At 58.5% G+C, this 22,964-nt stretch overlaps 2 protein-coding genes across 3 annotated transcripts in view; one reads left to right on the top strand and one right to left on the bottom strand.

The window, feature by feature from the left end:
• The window catches only part of UNC13D (unc-13 homolog D), a 14,442-nt gene extending 7,623 nt beyond the window's left edge, over positions 1-6,819 (top strand). Inside the window, exons 23-31 of the mRNA XM_019644235.1 lie at positions 42-193; positions 1,187-1,266; positions 2,488-2,593; positions 2,671-2,742; positions 3,064-3,147; positions 3,247-3,367; positions 3,567-3,690; positions 4,109-4,305; positions 5,035-6,819. Coding sequence (XP_019499780.1) covers positions 42-193; positions 1,187-1,266; positions 2,488-2,593; positions 2,671-2,742; positions 3,064-3,147; positions 3,247-3,367; positions 3,567-3,690; positions 4,109-4,305; positions 5,035-5,156 — 1,058 coding nt within the window. The 3' untranslated portion in view covers positions 5,157-6,819. The remainder of the gene's footprint in view (positions 1-41; positions 194-1,186; positions 1,267-2,487; positions 2,594-2,670; positions 2,743-3,063; positions 3,148-3,246; positions 3,368-3,566; positions 3,691-4,108; positions 4,306-5,034) is intronic.
• A 90-nt stretch (positions 6,820-6,909) lies between these two features.
• UNK (unk zinc finger) overlaps positions 6,910-22,964 on the bottom strand; it is a 32,885-nt gene continuing 16,830 nt past the window's right edge. Inside the window, exons 2-16 of one of the 2 annotated variants that reach the window (XM_019644378.1) lie at positions 21,193-21,402; positions 20,056-20,232; positions 19,768-19,898; positions 19,109-19,244; positions 18,462-18,579; positions 17,401-17,485; positions 16,059-16,201; positions 15,417-15,617; positions 14,792-14,857; positions 14,134-14,308; positions 13,115-13,216; positions 12,811-12,999; positions 10,327-10,508; positions 9,528-9,785; positions 6,910-8,385 (exon numbers count right to left, since the gene is read on the bottom strand). In XM_019644378.1, coding sequence (XP_019499923.1) covers positions 8,230-8,385; positions 9,528-9,785; positions 10,327-10,508; positions 12,811-12,999; positions 13,115-13,216; positions 14,134-14,308; positions 14,792-14,857; positions 15,417-15,617; positions 16,059-16,201; positions 17,401-17,485; positions 18,462-18,579; positions 19,109-19,244; positions 19,768-19,898; positions 20,056-20,232; positions 21,193-21,402 — 2,329 coding nt within the window. In that variant the 3' untranslated portion in view covers positions 6,910-8,229. The remainder of the gene's footprint in view (positions 8,386-9,527; positions 9,786-10,326; positions 10,509-12,810; positions 13,000-13,114; positions 13,217-14,133; positions 14,309-14,791; positions 14,858-15,416; positions 15,618-16,058; positions 16,202-17,400; positions 17,486-18,461; positions 18,580-19,108; positions 19,245-19,767; positions 19,899-20,055; positions 20,233-21,192; positions 21,403-22,964) is intronic. The other variant, XM_019644377.1, reaches the window with a different exon arrangement.

The raw sequence follows: 22,964 nt of genomic DNA, 5'->3' as shown, positions 1-22,964 counted from the left end.
GCCCCACCCATCCTCTGTCTAAGTCCCCCCCTCCCCCACAGGACTTGGGTTGATGTCTAGCCCCCACCTCTTCCTGAACCTAAACTCAGGCCCTGCTCTCCCCGCTACCATTTTGCATCCCCAGCTGGAGGTGGGCATCGCCAAGCACATCCAGAATCTCGTGCGCGTCAAGGACTCTGTCCTGCCTGAGGATGTGAGTGTCCCTCCCTGTTCGCTGACCTTTGCCAGCGCTATGGGTCTGGAACTGCAAAGGGGCTCAGGGTGGGCAGGGGGCTGAAGGTCATGGGGAGTCAGAGGTAAGTGCCCCAGACTTGGGCAAGGAATGTTCCCTCCTGGGCCTGTTTCCTTGGATGCTAAGGGGGAAGGGTTGGGATATTCCACGGGCTCTCCCAGCACTGATGGTTAGTGTGGGGGCTGCAGGGGGGCAGGGTTTGGACTTTGCAGCCCAACAGACCTGGGCGTGCATCCTTCTCACCTGCCAACCAGCACAGCTGTTCCGTTCATGCAAGCCAGCTGCCCTCAGTTTCCCCATCTGTCAGTGGGGGAAGTAATGTGCACCTTTGTTGGTTTGGGAGAAGGTGACTCATTAATTGATAACTATGTAAGCACCTAGGCATTGATTTAGGCATTGATTGAGTCAGTGAACACCATGACCACAATCTCTGCCTTCTTAGAGCTTACATTCTAGTAGGGGAGGTGACAGAAGAGCTAAGTACATGTAACTAGCGCTATAGCTGTTAGTATAAACATTACATGTATGTGTATGTGTATATATGCGCACACACACATGGGGTGTTAGATAATGATAAGGGTTAAAGAGAAAAATAAAACACAAAAGGCATATTGAGTGTCAGAGGGTTGTGTTTTCAGATAGTGGCCAGGGAAGGCCTTGCTTAGTGGGTGACAACTGAGTCAAGACCTAAAGGAAGAGAAGGAGACAAGAGGATTTCTAGGGGAGGGAACAGCAAGGGCAGAGGCCCTGAGGCCAGACCATGCCTGGCAGGTTCAAGGGCGATAGAGGAGGCCTGTGTGGCTGGAGCCAACTGTGGGCAGAGCCAGCTCCTGCAGACCTTCCAAAGATGCACACAAAAGCCTCTGGCCCTGTTTCTTCCCCGGGCCAGGGCCCAGGAATGGGGTGGGACTGGAATGGGCCAGAGCTGGACGTGCTGCCCGCCCCTCTCCCCAGGCCATTCTGCCTCTGATGAAGTTCCTGGAGGTGGAGCTCTGCTACATGAACACCAACTTGGTGCAGGAGAACTTCAGCAGGTCTGCAGCAACCGCCTGCCCTGTGGCGCCCACCCCCTTCCCTTCTCTTCCCCCTGCCCCTCCTTCCTGGCCTCAGCATCCATTCTCAGGGGAGGATGCCACCAGGGACAGGGAGCTCACTACCTCACCTTAGGCTGAGCTGAAACCTACCTATCCTTTCTCCCTTAGCCCTGGCCCATCTTTGGTGCCTCAGTGACTGCTGCTGTGCCCTCCTAACATCACAGGCAACTCGTGTTCCTCTCCCACGATCCAGGGGAACTTCTAGTTAGAGTCTCTCTTAGGGCAGGGCCCCAGCAAACCAGGCAGCAGGGGTAGAAAGTCAAGGGCGTGGGCTCTGGACGGCCTGGATTCAGACTCCAGCTTCCCTGCTGCTCGGTCGGTGGCCTTGAGCAGATTACTCAAGTTTTCTGTGCAGATGGTCATAGTTCTGGCCTCTATTAAGGACTAAAGGAGTCATGTGAAAGGCCGAGGGCAGTGCCTGTACAAAGGAAGTGGTCTGTGAGCTGCAGTGACAATGGTGACAGTGATGATAATGATGATAGGTCCTCCACACGGATCTGGGCCCAAGGAGGCTGCTGGCCCCTCTGCCAGCTCTGCTGTGCTCCAGGCGGTGCAGTAGCCATTAGAACAGTGTCTGGTGCATAATAAACACTTAGGTATGTTGGATAAATGAACTACTTTTAATATAGACCTCCCCCATTCTTAATTACACATTTCTTTTGTAATTAACTGCCTGAGTCTGCTTTGACATGTGAAATTTCAGTTATCTCTGGTAGTTAGTTAGTTATTAGGACTGTGGTGTGGTTGCTACTTTTTTCTCCCCAGAGGTCGCAGATGCTTATCCATGCCACATGTTGAAATCCTCTTCATTTGGCCATGTCCATCTTGACTCCTGGTTCTGTCACTGGGGGACCAGCCTCCTCCACACCTTGTTTGTTGGGGTTTGATAACCCTGAGAAGGCTTCATCACTAGGTTGGGAGACAGGTTGGATAGGACTGGCCCCCTCTGCCCCTGTTGGTCCTTCGCTCAGGGGACCAGCCCTTGCTACACTGCCTGCCTGTGGCCCTGCCCCCAGGCTCACCTGTGGAGCAGGTGGAGGTGGAGGCTGGGGATGGGGAGGAGCTGTGGGTGGGCCTGGGTCCCACGGGGCTGCCCCTCTCTCAAGAACATCTGCTTCCTGTCTCCCGTCTTCCCTTCCTGTGTGCGGCACCTCACCTCAGCCTTCTGACCCTGCTCTGGACCCACACGCTCACAGTGCTGGTGGACGCGGCTACCTCCCAGCGGAGCTGCCCCCTGGCCTCTAGCAGGCTGAAGATCGCGCTGCAGGTAATAACACCAGTGACAACAATAATAACCCTGGGGGGAGTGGGCATGGGCACGTCTGATGTCTCACTCACCCCCAGAACCTGGAGATCTGCTTCTACGCAGAGGGCTGTGGCCTGCCGCCCGAGGCCCTGCACACGGCCACCTTCCAGGTAGGGGCCTCTTGGTGTGCCTGGGGTTGAGGGAGCTCACCAGCTACATAATTACAGGGCCCAGCACCAAGGGAAAATGTGGGCCTCTTTTTCAAAAATTAAAGTGTTAAGACAGCAACAGCAGGGGGTTGAAACAAGCCTGAGGTTTTAAGCACAGTGGAGGGCGTGCTGTGCAACTGCAGGGGTGGCATATCTGTGAAGCCCACCCAGTGCTTTCTATGCCAAATTGATGTCACCCCTCTCGGCTGGGAGCTCCTGAATCACCGGGCTGTGATTGAGTGTTGCAGTTCAGGTGATTTATCGGCTGGGCCCCATTCCCAGGCTCTGCTGAGGGACTTGGAGCTGCAGGCAACCTCCAGCCGGGAGCTCATCCAGAAGTACTTCTGCAGCCGCATCCAGCAGCAGGTGAGGCTCCTTTCCTCTGCCACACTCACTGTGCACCTGGAGACCCGCCTCACCTGCTCTGCCCCAGCAGCTGACGCTGCCCGTGTGCCCCACCCCCAGGCTGAAACCACCTCTGAGGAGCTCGGGGCTGTCACAGTCAAGGCCTCCTACAGCGCCTCTGAGCAGAAGCTGCATGTGGAGCTGCTCAGCGCCTCCAGCCTGCTGCCTCTGGACTCCAACGGTGAGTGGAGGCTGCCCACTGGCCACTCCGCGTCTCCGCCCTGCCCCATCTCTGGTCCTCGGCAGGAGCACTGAGTGCATTTCTCTGGATTACCAGGAGGGGGCAGTGCTGCTGAGCGGGGTACAGCTGCAGGGCATGGTGGCTGGCTGGAGGGCTAGGATATCCTTGTCCATCATACTCTCCTTGGGTCACTTGCCAGGCTCCAGCGACCCCTTTGTCCAACTTACCTTGGAGCCCAGGCACGAGTTCCCTGAGCTGGCCCCTCGGGAGACCCAAAAGCACAAGAAGGACCTTCACCCGCTGTTTGATGAGACCTTTGAATTGTGAGTGGGTTCCCACATTTGCCGCACTTCCCCAGCCCTGGACCTGCCTCAGGCCTGCTCCTTTCCGCTGGGGCCAAGGGAGAGGGCTTCTGGGACAAGGGTTTGCTGGCACAGGTACCAAACCTGGCCCCTGGGAGGTGGGGTGAGACTGGGAGAAAACTCCCACATGGTGCTTCCAGGGGAGGGTTCTTCAGGACCCGTCTGAGGTCCTCTGTTCCCTAAGACTGGCGAACCCCCTGGTTTAAAGCATCAGCCAGAGCAGGCATCAGACTATGTGGCCTGAGCTATGCCAGGCTGAGAACAGACTTGGCAACCCCCCCCCCCCGCCTCTGTAGTATCTTTCTCCCAGCCCTGGCCTGTCGGGGTGAACCCATGTGTGTGGGGGGTTGGCAGCTGAGCCCGACTGTCCCCCACCCAGCCTGGTGCCTGCCGAGTCATGCCAGAAGGACGGAGCGTGCCTCCTGCTCACGGTGCTGGACCATGACACGCTAGGGGCTGATGACCTGGAAGGGGAGGCCTTCCTGCCACTGTGCTCGGTGCCAGGCCTGACTGGGACAGAGGAGGCTGCGGAGGTGCCTCAGACCCGCCTGCCCCTCACCTACCCCCCACCCAACGGTAGGCCTGCGCCCCGGGGCAGGGCAGTAGCCATGAGGCTGCGAGTGGGGTGTGGGGCTGGGCCAGGGGAGGGACAGCCTGTAAAGGCTCAGGCAGGGGCCCCCAGGAAGGTGAAGCTGGGGTCCGAGGAATCCCTCCTCAGAGGTGGAAGCAGTGGAGCCAGCATGGTGACTTGTGTGGATGAGTAGATCTCAGTCTAACCAAGAAATCAGTGTAATTTGAGGTAGACCACGTGTAGTGTGACTTTCTCTGGTGGGGGAACATCACCAAATTTACCTGGGGAGAGGGGCTGGATCTTGATTATAGGAATAGGTCATGTTTGTGCACGTATGGGCCCGTTCTATGCACCTGACATATATTAACTTTGCATCCTTACCCAGAAGAAGCAGATATATTATTGCTATTCTACAGATGAGTAAACTAAAGCACAAGAGGTTGACTACAATAGCTAGCCTGAGGTTTCCATATGAAAAGGTAATAGTCGCAACCTGAGGCACATCTCAGCCTCTTGCAGTGCAACCGGGTCAGTGTCTGAGCCAGCGTCCTCTTGCCAGAGGTGGCGAGGGTTTCTCCTGTCGTCGTCAGGCTGACGTGTCTCATGATCTTGGCTGGTGTGGGTCCATCCCTAGTTTCCAGGTTGGCTGGAGAATGGGCAGAGAGCTGTTCCCTGCCACTACCCAGGCACTGCCTCTCCCCCAGAACCTGACCCCCAAATGCCTCTCTTCACAGGGGACCCAATCCTGCAGCTGTTGGAGAGCCGGAAGGGTGACCGTGAGGCCCAGGGCTTCGTAAAGCTGCGGCGGCAGCGAGCGAAGCAGGCCTCCCAGCATGCCCCGCGACCAGGGCGATAGCAGCGGAGGTTGGGGATGACGATGAATGCCTGGTAGGGACAGGCTTTCCTGGCAGGCCTGGATTCTGCCCACCACAGTGGATCCCTCCAGCCTGGCCTAACACTCTAAGGGCCCTGCAGGTCTGGGGAGCTCCAGCTTGCAGACCCGCACCGGTCTCCTGCCAGAGCAGGGCCCCGCGGTGATGGGGAAACCATCAATAGTATTTATACTCCCTCCCCCCTCCCTCTGGCCCTGGCCTCAGCCAATCCCAGCACTGGGGGAGGGGAGGCAGCTGTCTGCTTCTCCTGCCCCTGCTCCGGCAGGGCAGGGGCTCAGCCATCTGTCCCCGGCATGCCTAGTCCAGGCACCGGGGTGGGGACCAGGCCGATTCTTCAGCACCCCAGGGCTGTGTGCACAGAGCCTCCCTCCTGCGGGAGGGCGAGCAGGCCCTGCCAAAGATGAGGCTACAGCTGCCCTGGAGGGTGGGGGTGGCAACTATAAGGAAAGGAGCCTGGGTCCTCTCCTGAGAGGGCTGCCAACACCCGGGCTAAGGAGCCTAGAGTCAGGGACCTTCTGGCTGAGAGGTGAGAGCCTGCAGGCGTGGCGCTGGCATGGAGGGGCGGGAGCAGAAAGGACAGCTTGGCTAACCATATCTACTGAGGACATCTCCCTGGGCCAGTAGCAGGCACTTTTATCTTAGCAAAAATAAAATGAAAAAATAAAAAAAAGCAATCTATTGTCCCCTTAGAAAATGTATTGTTGGCCAGCAGTGGGGCCCGGATCAGTCAGGCCACGCAAATGTCCTCCACAGCCCTCAGGACACCTTGAGCTGCCCCCACCCTGGGGCCTGGCCCACAGCTCACTCCCCCGTTTACAGAGCAGGAAGGTGGGTGTGGGGGCACCGATGCAGAAGCAGGTGCTGGGGCAACTGGCATTACTGGTGTCTGGGCCAAGGGCTTTGGACAAAACCCTACCAGACACATCTGCTTCTGTGGCTGCTGCCCAGCAAAGGGGGAGCACAGGAGCGGGGGGCCTCCCAGGCTGAGGCGGAGCGGGGTCCCAGCCCTGCCTGAGGGGAGGTGGCCTGTGCTGGGAGTGAGCCTGAGGCTGGTGGTCATTCTAGCTGTGACCCTGGTTGAGTCACTTAACCTCTCTGAGACCACACCAGGACAATCGGTAGGTCGTCTCCACGGCCCCTTTCAGCTCTGAACCTCTGAGACCCATACAGGGAAGAGCCCAGTAGCTGTGTTTTCTCACACCCACGGAACGGGCCAGCTGAGGGCAGTGGGGCACTCAAAGGCCGAGACCCTTAGCCCTCAGGGTAGAGTGAGGTAGGATGGAAGGAAGGACACCTCCTCAAGGGCCCACCTTTCTTTTAATGCTTTTATGGGAAGGCGCTGTCTGTTCCTGAGAAACTAGGGGCCCCGCTGTCCTGTGGAAAAACAGCACTAAGTAAACCAGTGACAGCTGTCAAGGGAGCCGGGAGAGGGCAGCTGCAGGGCTGAGAGGTCTCTGCGTCCCTATCACTCAAGCACAGTCGGCCGGGGTAGAGCACTGGGCTGTCTAGGAACCTGGATGGGCCCAGGGAGCCTCTAGGCCTCTGCAGCGACCTGGCCACACCTCAGGGGTGGGACACCAGCCGTTGCCATGGCTGAGACAGGGCTCCCAGCCCAGGTCGGGCAGGAACCTGGGATGGGACAGCTGACTGGCCCACCTCAGAGTTCAGAGCCCTCTTCTGGGGCCCCACTCTTCACCCCATCTAAACACGCTACCATGCAAGTTCATATTTTATTTCCAATAGGTTTGGAGCTTTGTTGATTTTTGCATTTTTGTAAAAAAAGAAAGTTTTCACTTAATTCATCGAAAGCCCTTTCGTGCTGAGCCCAAGGGAGGGGAGGCTGGGGCCAGATCCTTTGCAGCCCTCTTGTTCCCACCCCAGACACCCAGCGCTGGGAGCGGGGTGGCTGCCTTCTGCCCGCTCTGCACTCCCTCCCCCTATGCATCTCTCTGTACAGAACAATTTTTAAAATGGAAGCTAAGACACACTATACATTGGACAGGCACGCACACACATGCACACAGGCGTCTGCTCCAACGGGGCAGGACGTCAGCTGCACTCAGAGAGCACCAAGGAATGCATACGGAGCCCCTCCTGGCAAGGAGGCCAGGGCTGAGCCCCCCTGGTCCTCACAGTCCGCAGCTCCTCCCTACCAATTGCCCTGCTAGCTGCCAGAGGGAGGGGGCGGAGAGCACGGAGGCTGTGCCAGAAGGGGGGGCCAGCTGAAGGCAGCTGGGGGTGACGGAGAGGGCAGTGCCAGCCTGGTAGGTGGCCCTGAGGCAAGGGAGGCTGCTCTGGAAACCCAGGGGTGAGGATTGAGGCAGACCCCCTGGCCTCAGGAACCTGAGGGGTAGAACTCCCGGGCCTTGCCCCTTGAGGGGCTTCAAGGGCCCAGAGTGGGAGCAGGGCTGGCCCCGCAGCTTGGGCCTGACAGCCCCAAACCAAATACACATTTGGTAAACTTAGGAGCTAGGCTGGTCTGGACCCGCAGCACACCCCCTCAGGCCTCACCGCTGGGAACCGGGTCTGCCTGGGGCCTCCATACCCCTGGCTCTCACCCTGGCCCGGGGAGGTAGGGTGAACAGGGCCTGCCCGGAAGGCTTGTCCCCTCCCCACAGCCCCTTCTAGCTTCCCACCTTTCCCTGCTCAGGCCCCAGGAAGAAGTTAAAAATAGTTAGTTCCTACATAAAAAAAGACAGAAACAGATCCCCGCCAAAAGGCCGGTGGGAGAAGAGGGGAAAGTGGGGAAGGCAGGGAGTGGGCAGGGGGAGGACTGCAAAATAGTTTCTTCTTTTAAAAAGTGCTTGGTAAGTCTGTTTTAAAGTGTGTGTCTATATCTATATACAGATATACACACAGACACTGTTCACACACTGGCCGCCCACGCATACCTGCACACATACAGAAATGTATACATATCCATAATAATATACATATACATACATACATACATACATACATACATACATATATATATATACTTTAAAAAGTCCTAGGTGAGAAGATCTGAGCCAGGCCGGAGCCAGGCCTGCAGGGTCACGACTGGAGGGAGTGGGCCCGGCCTGGCTGGCAGACGGGGCACTCGCTGCCCTCGGCACAGAGCTCGCACAGCACGGCATGTTGGCACGGCAGCACTGCTCGGTTCTGCTCCTGACACTTAAGGCATTTCACCGACTGCATGTGGAACACAGCCTGTGGGAAAAGAGACATCGTGGTCACTGGCCGGGTCTCTGCTGCTGCCCTAGCCCTGGGTCCGACACATTCCCTCACATCAGCCCCCTTGCGGTAAGGAAAGTGAGGCGCAGAGCTCAACAGCACTCTCACAGGACCCAGCTGGCAAGTGAGACAGCAGGGTTATATTCAGGCCAATTGCCTCAAGGCTCCTATTTCGGCTTTTCGGCTTTCGGGTTTGGCTGCGGGCTGAGTGTGCGAGTCAGAGCCCGGGGGTGGGGGTGGGGGGCCTGGCTGCCAAAGGCCTAGTGAAGGAAAGAAGGCTCTTTCTACTGTGCCAGCTCCCCTGGGGCCCAACAGGGCACCTAGGAATGCAGAGTAGCCCTGGGGACCTAACCATTCTGGAATGTCTGCTGGTCCCAGTAGAGCCCACAGAAGCTGTCAGGATGCGACTTAGAGCCCAGACACCTGAGAGTCAGCTCAGGTCAGCACCTGCCCTCAAAAGTGCTGGGGTGGGGACTGGCCGAGTGGCGCGATGGTTAAGAACTGGCTTGGGACGCCAGAGGGCCCCGGTTCGGATCCCACATATGAGGGCCAGTGACACTGCCCTCTACAGCTAAGATGCTGAACAACAGCTCAACCTGGAGCTGGGCTGCTGTGAGTCGCCGGCGACGGCGTAGGCTGCAGCCCCTGTGGCAGTGGGTTGCCATGGGCTACCGTGTGTAGCCAGCAGCCAGCGTGAGCGGCCAGCAGCCGCAGTGAGCAGCCGTCCAGAAGCCAGCGACTGATCTGCCTTGCCCAGGAAGAGCGCAATGATGGTGCCAACTTGGGCCAGTGAAGCAACGCCCTCCACAACTAGACTGAAGAACAAAAGAACAGCAACTTGTCTGTTCCCCTTCCCCCCAATTCCCCAGCACTGTTCCCACCCCACCAATTCCCCAATAAAAATCTTTAAAAAAAAAAAAACGAAGTGCTGGGGTGGCACAGACCATCCACTTCTCTGGGGAGGGACATTCTCCAGCATCTTGTGTCGGCCCAGGGGCTGGGCAGAGACTCTCAGGAGGGTGGCCAGCTCTGGGGTAGTGTGGACCCACCAGGGTCCAAACACTGGCTGAGACCACTGTCCACTCCCACCCAGTGCTCCCCTAACCTCCCGGGCTGACCTTGTCCACTTGCTCCAGGTGGGCTCGCAGCTGCTTTTGGAGGGAGTAGAGGGTGGAGAGCGAGAGGGCCTCCAGGTCCGAGAAGGCGGGCAGGGCCTGCGGGTCGGGCCCTGAATGGAGCCGCTCCAACTCCTCCTGTAGCTTCTTCACCTGCACCTCCAGCTCGTCCCGCTGCTCCCGGGCCAGCTCGCACTCGGCACCCGCCGCGCTGGCCCGCTCACCGGCCTCCTCGGCCTCCTTCTTCCAGGCATCACAAGCCTGTGGGCCCAACACGCAGCACCTGGTCACGATGACCCCCTGCCCCCTGGCCCCAGAGTGTATCTCCAGGAGCCTGTATGAGCCACTGTAGCTGTGGCTGGGCCTGATGGGGAGCTGGGTTAGCGGTCTGGGGAGGGGCAGGGAGGACGCTGACATTGCCTGCGGAGAAGAGATTGCAGGACGTGCAAGAGGCCCTTGGTGGGCAGGGAAGGGGGCTGGGTCCGGCATAGCTGCCCTGGACAGAGGGCCCGTCTCAGAGCCTAGAACGCAGGCTGGAACCGGGGAGAGTCAGGGCTTCCGGGGAGAGCCAAGTGGTGCTGTGTGGGACCAGCCCTCAGAGGGAGTTCCAGGTCTGGGTCACCAGCCGCCCTAGGGTCCTGACTGCCAAGGCAACTCTTTCCAGGTGGAGAGAGAGCAAAATTGAGTTTCAGCTCTGTTCTCTCCCAGAGCCCTGGCCTCCCCAACCCGTGCCCACTGTGGAAGATAGGCTCGAACTGGACGCTACCAGAGCATGTGGGAGGGGGACATGGGGGCCCAGTACCTGCTTCGCCTGCTTCCAGGACTCTTCCCACTGCTTGATGGTGCCATTGGCTTCGTCCAGCTCTTGCCGAAGCCGGGCCAGCTCGGCAGCCCCCGGCCCCGACAGGAAGGCGGGGGAAGTGCCTGGGGAGAAGCTTCCAGAGGCAAAATGCTCCCAGATGCTGCTGTTCATCCCATTCAGACCTGCCCCGGAAGGGGAGGGACATCAGCGCTCTGGAGGGCCCCGCCCAGCCCTGCTTGGGGCTCCCTGGGGCTGTGTAGGCTCCAGCAGTGCAGGCCGGAGGGAGTAGGGGTTGCACCTCAGCCAGAGCTACTGTAGTGCCACCTGATACTTATCAGCTACCACTTAAGTTCTGAGTTTCAGCATCCTCATCTGTAAAATGGGGTTCCCATCACAGACACAGCGTGATTCAGGGGACTTGGGGGGTGCTGTAGGGAGAGCAGTCTGTGAAGGTGGCAATTTGTGATATCGTGACTTCGCTTCTGGGCTAGAGGGAGGGGAGCCTTCTTGCACCCTGAGGTGAGGCCGGGGAGGAGGTTCAGTAGAAAAGACATAGGCCAGGGCCTCAGACGACAGTAGAGCTGGAGCAGGAACAGCTCAGGGAGCCCTGGGTCCATCCCCTTAGTTTTATGGAAACGAAGATGAAACGTGGCACCAAGAATCATACCGACAGTAAGTGATGGAGCCAGTGCACAGTCCGGGCCTCTGACTCCCAGCGCCTACACTTTCCAGTAAACCACGCTGCCTGCTCATCCCCCGCCCCTCCACGCACTCACCCAACAGATGTCTCCCGTTAACCAACGCCACCTGTCCCTGCTCTGTGGCCCTCAGGCAGTCCCCCTCTTCCCGAGGGGAACCAGTATCCACTTCTGGCCTCCTTCTGCCCACACTTATTATTCTAATGGTTTCTTTCTTGCTTCCTTTCCCACAAATCCAGCCAGGATATTCCAGAACCAAACGGATTTGGGACAGTCTGTCCTCCAAGTGACATGAGTGCCCCACCATAGGGCAGCCATCTCCTATGTGGCGATCCTGCGGTGTGTGCCGTCTCTCAGCCTGGCTGCCTTGTCCCAGAGGCAGGAACTCAGGGTCACCACCGATGCGCCAACCCAGCAGAAAGTTCCGCCCATGCATGTGTCCTCCACACTCAGGGGGCACTAGGTCTCTGGGAGAGGAGCCACTTCCCCAGAGAGGGCCCTCTTGGCCACATCTAGGTTAGGTCCCCTCTATTATTCTGAACCCCAGTCCCCAGCCCTTTGACTCCACACAACAGTGCCAGTCTCTAAGTGTGACCTAATGTCTGTCACCTCTGCCTCCCCCGGACCAGGGCTCCATGCCCACAGGACTGCTGAGCTCACAGTGTGCCTATAAAACTGCTCAGTAACTACATGGGGAAGGAATGGTCTGTGGCCAGTAAAGTAAGGCTGCAGCCAAGATGCCTCTGGGATGTGGGACGCGTCAGACAAATACAACACTATGCATCTGAAGCTGATGGCGTCAGCATAGAACGGAACGGAACAGACACCTTCAAAACTGGAAAGGTGCTGAGAAATCAGTGTGCTGCCCTGACCTCCAGAGTGAGATTAGGGAAGGCCCCAAACCTGGTTAGAAAGTCAAAGGGCAGCTCGGTGGCTCAATGTGACCAGGATGCCCAGGACCCTCAGGGGAGGGTACTTCTGAGCATCTTGAATAGCTGCTGGGGGCCGGGAAGTGAGAGAAGCAGCTGCTGTTGCTGGAGAGGCGGTGGGTTGTGCACTGCTGTGTTTTACGTCTGTTCCCTCAGTGAATATTCACGCCAGCCCCCCACACGGGGACATGAGAACCCTGCGTGCGGTAGCGGAGCACGCTACGCTTCTCAGCACTATGCCTCAACGTGCCCTCCAGAAGCCCCAGTCCACGCCATTCTACTTGTGTTCAGCCAACAGCCTTCAGGGCTGAAGCTGGACCTCCCTGGTGGCCCGGCCTGCCAGGAAGGCCACCCTGAGCCTGAGCTGAGCCTGATCAGCCTGCTCCCTGGGCCTCCTGTGAACCTGGCTATTGTGATCTAATGTCTATCATTTCTGCCTCCCTGGAGACCAGGGCTCCATCCTCCGGGAGCTCCAGGGGCCTGGGCAGAACCTCCAGACCAGCATGAAGAGCAGAAGAAGGCCCTGGTGGCCCTGAGGCCACTGCTGCTCAGCGGACACTGGCCCTGTGCCTAGCACTTCCCTCAAGTTGCTTTGTTTAAACCTTGCAACCACCTTACGAGGTGGGTGCTGCCATTCTACCCATTCTACAGCAGAAGAAACTAAGGCAGAGAGGCTCAGTGACTTGTCCAGGGTCACACATCTAAGAGAGTTGTGGAACAGGGACCCGACTCCCCTCCAAGCCCGGAGCCCCTACTCTAACCTCCGCTCTGCACGGCCTCTAGCCATGCACACCGCGGCCAAAGGCACTTTCCAGAAGCCCAGGTTCCTGCCCCAGGTCTCAGGGACCCCTTCTTACCCAAAGATCCATGTGATGCTGAGGTCCCCAAAAACGTGTTTTCTGACTGACTCAGGTGGCCCTGGGGCTGCTGCAGGAAATGTGAGGAGAGGCTAACAGGAGGGGACGGGGACGCTGAGTGGAAGGAGGCGGAGCTGCCCAAGGAGCCGGGGATGTTCACGGGGGCAGAGCTCTGCAGCAAACTGCCGCCTGCAAGAGAGGCCGGGAGGGCGGGCCGAGTGAGGGCAGGGCAGCCATGTGGCGCCACACCAAGCGGGGGCCCCCGGGAGCCCTCCCATGCCACCTGCCCCCCACAGCCCAGTACCAATTGTGATGCTGCCTGGGTGGGGTACTGTGCTGTTGTCAAAAGTCTTCTCTAGGGCAGCCACCCCAAACTCGTTCAAGTCCAGGTCATCCAGGGCAGACTCTAGAGACAAGAGCGATCAGGGCATGAGCCTCCCAGCCTCCCGAGGGATCCCACACCCCGAGGTTCAAGGCCGCGCCTCTCAGACCCACCTACACTTTACTACCTCATCTCCTGTCCCCGCCTCATCTTCATGCTCATGTCCCACCCAGACCTGACCTCCCTCAAGCCTCGGCCTGTGATTGGGCTGCTCCTGTCACACCGACCCCCGACACTGTCTGCCTAGCCAAGTCCAGCTGAAATGGCTCTCCTTTCTGATGCCTTCTTTGATTCCCCCCAGGGAGAATCGAGTCCCAATCCAGGGTTCCTGTCTCCGACAGAGGTCTTGTCTCCTGATGGTACAGTTTGTTTGTCTCCCTCCTGAGCTCGCTGAAGGCATGTTTGTCTCTGGGCCCTCAGTGGCTGATGCGTGGTAGGTGCTCCACAAATGTCCACTGCCCTCTGCTGAACTGAACTGGAAGGGTGGGAACAGTGTCCCTCCTTGAAGGCAAGAACAGCATGTCTTCATGTCTAACCACAGTGCCTACGATAGGACCCAGCACAAAGTGGCACCCATGCATGACTGCTGAAAGAGAACAGCCGTGACTTCCAATGACCATGAACTCAGAGGACAGTTGTGCAGGTTGTTCACTGCACAAGGAAACCTAGTGAGAGAATGAGTGGGGGCTGAATGACATGTCGTGCAATGAGACTGCACTTGCTCAGGGGAAGAGGCATCTCTAATTTGTAAGGTCTAGTCTCGGCCCTACACACTGGGCTCCTTTTCCCTTTAGCTCGAAGGCCCAGAGTGCCCACCCTCTGACTCCACCAACTTAGATGTCAAAAGTGGCCAGTATGCTGGTTTGAGTCTCACTCCGGAGACCTCGTATCTCTGACTCCAGACCCAGTCCTGGACTTGGCAACAGAAACGGCCTGATTACCTATGACCGACTCTACCGTGTCGCTGGTGGGGTAGAAGGGCAGAGCATTTGCATTCATGCCAGGGACGCTGCTGGTGCCAGCGGGGCTGGGAGGAGTAGCTGCCAGGCTGGAGGTGATACTAGAAGAGATGCTTGAGGTCAGGGGGCTGCCCACGGGGAGGATGCCCAGCATGTCCTGCAACGAGAGTGAGGAAAGGCAATGGGATGCCAGCCCAGGAGGTCATGGCCAGGGGCTGGAGACAGGCTGGGTGGGGCAGAAGAAACGGGCATCCCAGCCCTTGTCTGGTTGCCTTCATGCCTAAATGGGGCCCTGCCCTCTTGACACTTAGTTGAGAGGATGGAGTTGGAAAGACTGGTTTGGAGGCTCCAGTGCCCACGCACCTCTAAAGTCCTGCAGCGGGGAAGGGGGAAGTGAGTCCAGTGCCTGGCACAGTGTAGGCACTCAATGAGCAATTGATTTTTACTGATTATAGTGAGTCCAGGAGGTGAGGGGATCCAGGGCCTGACCCGACGCTCTCTGGATGTGGGGCTGGGGTCCCACCTTAGTCCTGCCCTCAGACTATGGAGAAAGCAGTGCCACCCACTCCCTGCAGCCTCCTGGGGACCTGGGCCTGTCCTGTCCACAGCAGGTGCTGGAAGGAGGCTGAGAGCTTGGTACCTGTTTGGGCTGAAGCAGAGGCTGCTCTTGACTCCTGGGCTCTAGTGAGTGGGGTTTTAACTTGGCCTGAAAGAGAAAGATCAGGGAGCAGGAGATGAATGCGGCGCTAGGGAGGGGAGGGCCCCCCCACGTCCAGAAGTCCTCCTAAGCGTCAACCTGCTGTGGCTCACTGAGGCTGCAGGTACCAGGGGCCAGGCCGGCAGCAGGCACCTGTCATGTAATCCCCCTTCACACACATGCACCCTGCTCTCCCTCCGCACCCCTACTCCTTTTCCTACCCTAGGAACCAGGGGGGCTGCTCCTCTCCTCCCAGGTGACCCCACCCTCAGATCAGCTCGTTAGGGACCCGCTCTGTCCTGCTCCCCAGGGCCCTGCTACTCCATCAAGGCAGCACAGGACGTGGGGTCAGGTTCCCTGCCTTGGCTCAGAGCCACTGGGGAGGTGCTCGGCCTCTCCAGCCTTCCTGTCTTCACCTGTAAAACGGGACGGCCTTACTCACTCTGCTCGGCCTTGAAGAAGCTGAGGACAAGGCTTCCTACCTCCCAGTCCTGCTGCCTACAGCCGGGCCAGGACAGCCCTCCACGTAGAAGGCTTACCTCCCTGGGCTGCCCCTCACATCCCTTACCTGGCATTTGAAGTTTTTCAGGAACTCAGCCCCCACCTGGTCTTCCCTCTCGAAGCCCGGAGCCTTCTTATAGCTACCAGGGGCGAGGCCGGACTCCCCAGGGAAGACGATGCCTTCCAGGCTCGGGGGCTTCCTGATGGAGGCCGGAGGGGAGCTACAGAGGTTGGACGGGCTACCGAGGCTGCTGTTTCTACAGAGGAGCTGCAGAGAAGGAAGAGAGGGGGCTGGTGGGTAAAACGTAGGCTGGGGCGCTGTCTACCTTCCAACCCCTCCACAGCGAGAGCTTCTCCGTCATGGGGCTCAGTTCCATTTTCATCCGCCAATGGGCAGCAATAACCACCCAGGGGGCCCAGAACCTCGTGAGGAAATCGTGTGTGTGTGTGTGTGTGGTGACAGAAGGCTTTGTCCCTTCTACCAGCTCTCCCCAGGCTGAGCAACGCAGGCTCCGGGGACTCTACCCCCCACCTACCATCAACTTTTGACATAGAGAAGCCCTGGGGCTGAAAAGGCAGAAGGCCTTGGCCCGAGGCCAGATGCCAGGGCATCCTCCCCCAGCACAGGCTGGGGGTGAGGGAGCATGAGAGGCAGGTGTTGGCTCCTGGGTAGGCATGGTGCCCACCAACCCCCTGGATAGGCACGTACGGCGCTGAGGTCAGGGGCATGCGGGCTGGAGGGGCTCACGGGCACCGAGTCTCCAGCAGCAGATGGCATGTATAAGACGGGACCCGGCTGGGTGGGGCTGGACACAGCTGAGGAAGGCTGCAGGTCATCACCGAGGGGTGGCTCTGCAAGAGACAGGCGCAGGGTGTCAGCAGGCTCCTGAGCCAGAAATGCATCGGGGTCTCTTTCGAAGGAGACCACGCATCCCTCCTGTACTTAAAGGGAAGGCTCCCACCTTGTTTCTATTAATACCTTATACTGAGCACTTCCTAGGTGCCAGGCAACTTGTATTAACTGTGAATCTTCACAGTGACTGGAAGACCTAAGTACCATCATGGTTCTCCATTTTATAGATAAGGAAACTGAGGCTCAGAGGGAAATCTCCCAAGGTGACACAGCTAGGAGACAAGAAGCACTGGGATTTGAGGCCTGATCTGTGTGACTCCAAGGCCTGAGCCATGAATCACCTCTCTGTGCTGCCCCCGTCGGTGGCCCCAGTGCCCAGGACTGGGGGCCACGTCTGTGCCAAGAACATGCTGCCCCGTCCCAGGGCCCTCAGTGTACTTTTCACTGTAATCCCAGGGAGGCCTGAGCCTGGGGAGCGGGTTAAGGACAGCTAGAGAGGTGGCTCTGGGTGGACACAGGAGCAATGTGAGCTCCGTCTCTGAGATCGGCCGTAGTGGCCTGGAGTGCAATGTGGACAGTCAGGCTGCGCTGTCCCACACGGGGGCCACGGGTGACATGTGGCTGGTGCACACCTGGAACATGCCTGCTCTGAGCTGAAATGTGCAGCAGCTATTCAAATACACACCAGATTTCAACGACAGTTTGAAAAAAACAAAGTAAAATGTCTTAATGATTGTTTCTATGGATGATTTTTGAAATGATACCGTTTTATATTGGGTTAAATAAAAATAGATGGCTAAAATTAACCTGTTTCTTTTGCTTTTAAAAAAAATGTAGTTACTAGAATATCTAAAATAATATAAGGGGGTTGCATTATACTGTGATTGGACAGCTCTGCGCTCAGTAAGGCTCAGCAGTGCAGAGTGCCAAGTTCAGTTAGTGATGTCTGCCATGGGTGTGGCATGGGATGGCCCCTGGGATCTGCCCAGTGAGCTCCGGGAGGGTGCCTTCCCGTGCCTGGGACTGTGAGTGCCTGACAGGGGCACAGACCCTGCTCTCTGTCTCATGTCCATGAAAACTCCAGTGCTTTGAGGCCAGCTCCAGGGAGGCGAGGGTGAAATTCCCCGACTGGTCCGAAGCAGAGGTGGGGGTCGGGGAGGGTAGAGGACACTGCCTCGGGGCAATGGGGTCAGCATACGTTCTACGTGGGCGAAGGCGCAGAAAGGTCCCCGGGGACAGCTGCCGGACTGCTGCATGTCGTTGCACTTGGTGGATTTATAGATCTGGGGGGCAGAGCAGAGCAGAGGCGGGTCAGTCTCAGGCACAGAGGGACAGGCAGGCACGGGCGCCTTCGGCATGGGCGCATCAGCTCACTAATCTCTTCTTTCTCCTCCCCATTCCACGCCACTTCCCTAAGTCTCCCCCTACCCACATTTTACTCCTGAAGCAGACACTGCTGTCCCCATGCCGAGGACACGCTCCCTGCTGGGGTCAAAGGTCTAACTAGCCCTCAGAGGGAGCTTCTCCATGCTGATCTCCACTCAGGGTCTTGGCCAGGGCTGTGACCTCCGAATGTGCCTCTGGGCACTCAGGGAGCCAAGACCATAGGCAGCACCCGCTCACCCCAGGGCACACTCGGTTGGATCGATGCTAGGTCTGACTTCCCACCCTGCTGTCTTGTCTGTAGCCCAGATAAGGTAGTCTCTGTCCGTGTGTCTGTCTCGGGGTGTCCTGGCCTCTATGGAACCGGGAAGGGCCAGTATGTGCCTCTATGGACCCTACACAAGATCTCGGCACACTGACGTGCCTCAGGGCCACACCATGGGGCCAGTGGGTTGGGGAACTGGGTCAGGGAGGCTGTGGGCACCCTAGGCTCTGGTCTGGAACAGGACAACTGTTAGGGGCTTTCTTATTTTTTAAATCCAGATGTCACTGGATTGTAAGCACCATGAGTGGTACAAAGCCCAGAATGCCAGGTCTCAGGCCCAGTCCATGTCCTCCCTGTCAGGAGGCCTGGGGGAAACAAACTTGGTGAGCGTGGGCTCGGAACAAGATAAGTTGCCAAATTAAGGCTCGGGGCTCCTTTAGGCACTGCCTGTCGGGGAGCCTGTGGCTACGAACTCCTCTTGCAGGATGGAGTCAAGGTGGGCTTTGCCAGTGTCTGCCCAAACCTTCCTTTCCTTTCTCCTTGCTTCCCAAGAGGCTATAGTAAGCCACGCACATCCCTCAAAGGGCGCCAGCCCCTGCTCCAAGGCCCACCTCCGGGTGGAACTGTTGTTCCGTGCGGGTATGGCAGTACTGGCAGGCGTCTCCGTTCTCACACTTGCCGGGATCTCCCCACTCATCCCCGTGTTTTACGTTCGGACACGGAGACGACCTGGTCCAATGAGAGGGTGGGTCAGGTGGATGCAAAAGGGGAGATTAGGATCTGGGGATGCCTGCTAGATCCCTGTTCAGGGCCCCTCTCTGGACCCCTGCCTCCCAGGGCCAGAAGCTGGACTCTGCTGCTCTGGCCCAGCTCGGCTGCATCACCAAGGACACTGTTTTGCCCTCTCAGCCAGGTCCTCCCACAAGCACCATGCAGCCGAGGGGAGTCAGGCTATAGCCACCACCACACTTTCTACACCATGGCTTGGCCCCAACAGCTGCCCCTCTGGGTCAGAACTGAAGGGGCCTCAGAGAGAGTCGGACCCAAGATCTTTACTTCATGCCAGGGAAGGGTCCTGGCAGGTCCCCTCATTCCCCCATCCTGACTATCTCCCGTCCCCAACCCCTTGTACCTGGGCCATCCTGTAATCCCCAGAGCTGGCCTTCCTGCCTCCCTGAGAGCACAGTGGAGGCAGCCCAGCTGGGACCCCATCCCTGCCGCTCCCCCGCCCACGGCTGGCCTGCCTGGGCCAAATGACCTGTATTTGTGTTTCCGGGGGCTCCGCCGTCGGTCCTTGCTGTTGTGGTAGTAGGGACAGGCGTAGCCCTGGCGGCATAGCCGCGGAGGCTTCTTGCACGGCTCCGTCTTGTAGTTGCCCAACACATAAGTGGTCTCTACACAGGGGCCAGAGGCAGGGGTCAGGTGGGTGGGGCAGGGGGAGGGGAAGGAGAAGCTACTGGAAGGGGTCCAGGAGCTAAGGCTTCCATGAGAGGTAGGAACGGGGCCATCTCTTCATGGGCCAGTGCCCAGGAGAAAGGTGAGTCCTTCACTGGAGGTACTCACAGCTCACAGGGTAAAAAGGGCACCCTTAGGAGGCTCGAGAACACACATATGTGTACTTATATGTATGTATGTATGAAAGTCTCCGGGGGAATTTGGGGGGCACCTGGGGTAATGGGAGCAGGGCAAGGTGTGTCTGGGGAAAGACCCCGAGAAGTGCCCCCGAACGATGGGGCTGTGGTTGGCTGGATGGAAGGTGAGATAAGGGAGCAAGCACCTCCCGGCAGAGGTGGTGGCTTGGGTTGGAGAAGGCCGTAGGTGGCGGTGAGCAAAGTCCTGAGGGCAGCTATGGGCAGGAGAGGGGTGAGGACGGACGTCTGACAGGAGGGGACCTGGCCACCTGTGTGACCACCTTACCTTGCCACCGCGGCTCCTCACTGAGGATTTTTTCTATCATGGCGTGGCTTGCAGCCCCCGCCGACTGACCCTCTATGCTGCCTTCCACTGTGGTCTGGCCGTTCTGCAAGGCCTCCATGGCCTGGAGCTCCCTGGGAGGAGAGGAGAAGGCAGAGAGAGCGGGGGAGGGGCATGAGGCGGAAGGAGCCGGAGCGCCAGCCCTGCACTCCACCTGCGGTACTCACCGTGTCAGCAGCCAGGCCCCCACCCCGGCCCACAGCCATCAGCCCAGCGCGGCATCCAGCCCACCTGATGTCGTAGACAGGGGAGCGGAGGTCATGGGGCCCGTGGGCAAAAGCGCAGTGCAGGCCGTTTTTGGTGCAGTTGCCTTTTGAGTCTGTCTCGTGGATGCAGATTCCAGTTTTGTAGTAACGCAGGTGGTACCTGCGCTCAGTGTCCCCTGTGGTCCTGTGCAGGAACGGGCACCTGAAACAGGGAAGTGGGGGTCGCTCACCTGTGCCCCCTGCAGCCTGGGCTACCAGCCCTACCCTTTCCCTAAGACGGGAGGGTGCTCTGATGGTGGGTCAAGGAGGCAAGTGGTGAAGAGCTTTGCCGAGGTAGAACCACCCTGTCACGGCCAATCGGGTGCTGTGGCCTGAGGGGGGCCAACTGGGCCTGGTATTCCCACAGCAGCCTGCTAAGTCCTCTCGAAGGCCACTCAGCCAGGGCCCCGGGCTGTCCTGATGGGAAACTCCAGAGCGGGGCACTCCTGGGGAAACAAATGCTGCCCAGATCAGGGCGCTCGGGACAGGCAAGAGGCCTCATGCCTTGAGTGCCTCATTAGGCTGCTGGGGGAGGGGTCAGCAAGCCTTGACCTCTGTGAGAAAGTGGGGTGCTGTGCGGGGTGGTTCAGTGCCTTGTGTCCTCCGAGCACCACCTCTGCAAGGCTTAACCAAATGACATGCAGGCTTAATAAATGTCCCCTCTCAGTGACGTTCCTGGGTCTGCCACCTCCCTGTTTGTCGTTTGTGTTGTGTCATCTCTTTACAGAATGTTGTGATAAAATATTTAGGGTCAGCAAAACGGGAAACTGGAGAGGCCGTGTCCTAAACTCCTAAACAGCCAGCCCTGCCTGGGACTGCATGGGATGGAGTGGGTGGTGGCGGGCTGGAGAGAGGGTTCTTGTGACCTGCCGGGGACCGTGACAGAAGGCCCAGGGAGCCGCTTTGGTTCAGATGTGGCCCGTAGGCTTAGCAGAAGGAAGGCCTGTGCAGTTTTCCAAAAGTAAGGAAAGGAGAAGGGGCCTCCCCAGAGGCAGGTCCGAGCCATAGGGAGGCGGCCCCGGCTGCAGCAAGCCCCCGGCTTCTCAGACTCTGCCTGGTCTATGCCGAGGGCACCTGACCCAGGAGGCGTGGGGCCCCGCGGAGGGTAGGCGGGGGCACTCACTCGTCGCCCTCCGGGCACAGGCCTGTGGCCTCGTCGTACTTGGTGCAGTAGACGTCGGGGCTGTAGTTGAAGGTGCCGTCCCGACGACGGATGGACCGGCGGCGGCGCTGGTTCACAAAGTGCCAGTGGAAGCAGGTGTAGGGCCGGTGCTGCGTGCATTTGTGTTGCACAAAGAGCGGGCACTGCTCCGTGCGGAACTCCTTCAGGTACCTGCAGGGAGAGCCGCCGCGCAGGGCGGGCCGGGAGCGGACGGTGAAACCCCTCGCTTCCCAGCAGGAAGTGAGCCACCACGTCCCCCGAGGGCCCTGCTCCGGGGTGCCAGTTTCACCGGGACATCAGAAGAGGCCCAGAGCTAAGGCTGGACCACAGCAGGCGCTCTCTCCCGGCCCCCAGGCCCTAAGTCAGCCTGAAGGGCAGGAACCACAGACCAGAAGAGCCCCCGGCAGTCAGCTGTCTGCCGTGTGGCCAGCGGAGGACATCATCAGTGGCCTGGCTCTCTAAGCCCTTCCTGAGGTTTCCCAGGCAGGCAGCTGCAGACAAGAGTGTGAGGAGCGTCCCAACTTCCTGCAGGGTTCTCTGCTGCCCAGACCTGCCTGCCAATTCCTGCAGGCCTCATCCGTCCCAGGAGCAGGGCTGGGGCTCCAGGCTGAGGGCCAGGGAGGCTGCTGCTTTGGAGCTGAAAGCCCAGGTCACAAGGTGTCCCTCTGGACCACTGACTCAGATGGTCACTGTCCTGTCTGCCTACCTCCTCCCAGAGACATTTCCTAGCACTATCCACGTGTCTGGGAAGGAGCTCATATTAGAAGCATGTGGAGACCCCCTCAGCCTGGCCTGCCCCCAGTCGTCTCACAAATGAGGACCTGCAGCAGTTGGGGCTGTTTACATCCTGACTAACTGGGGGTTTGGGGGCTCTGTCCTTCTGGCCGCCTCCTCTCTCTTTTGCACGTTAACAGCTAAGACATCCTCAAAGCTCCTCTCCCATGCACCACCCACGGAGGGCCCCACACCCACTTACCCCTTACAAAACTACCATCTGTTTTTGTTCACTCTTTATGTGTCCAGGTGGAGGGTTCCTTAGATTTGCCCCCTCCCCCCAGGGACAGGCAGGCAACACAGTTCTTTATTCATTCCCTCATGCCCTAACAATGCAGGCAACAAACGGCTCGATAGAGGGCATTTAGTGCCAGCAAGGAGGATGGTTCTAGAAGATGCAGAGGGAGTGCAGAGGAGCAACAACCTGACCTGAAGCAACTGTCGGGGCTTAGAGCAGCGCCTGGAGCTGGAGGACATGGGGCAAAGGCGAGAGGGTCCAGCCCACGTCTTTGGCTCATGCCAGGATACTCAGAGCCTTACTCGTCTGGGAAGATGGAAGGTGTGGGGACAGGTAAGTCCAGGGCTGAGACATTCCAGATAGGTTTTATTTTATGCTAATAGAGTGCCAAAAAATCCTCCCAAGCCTTGAAGTGTGAAGGGTCCAGGTGTGTGGACTGGGAGCGGGACTGGAGCCCTGAGGGACACAAACGCGGTTTGAAGGGGCAATGAAGCTTCCAAATCGAGTCCTGCTGTTCATTTAGTACGTGTTTATTGAGCACCTACTAGGTGCAAGCATGGCGGTGGGCCCTTAGGACATTGACGAAGCACATACTGGTGGTCCTTAGAAAGCCCTCATTTCCTGGGAGACACAGCAGTAGCAGGTGGAATCAATCAAGTGTGGAAAAAGTTATGAGGGAGGTTTGCTCAGGGTTCTTTGGGAACCCAGGGTAAGGATCCTT

The sequence above is a fragment of the Hipposideros armiger genome, unplaced genomic scaffold (genome assembly GCF_001890085.2).
Source record: "Hipposideros armiger isolate ML-2016 unplaced genomic scaffold, ASM189008v1 scaffold_87, whole genome shotgun sequence".
NCBI classification, from domain to species: Eukaryota; Metazoa; Chordata; class Mammalia; order Chiroptera; family Hipposideridae; genus Hipposideros; species Hipposideros armiger.
Note: the sequence above shows the minus strand (reverse complement) of the source record. Positions and strands in the feature narration are given on the sequence as shown.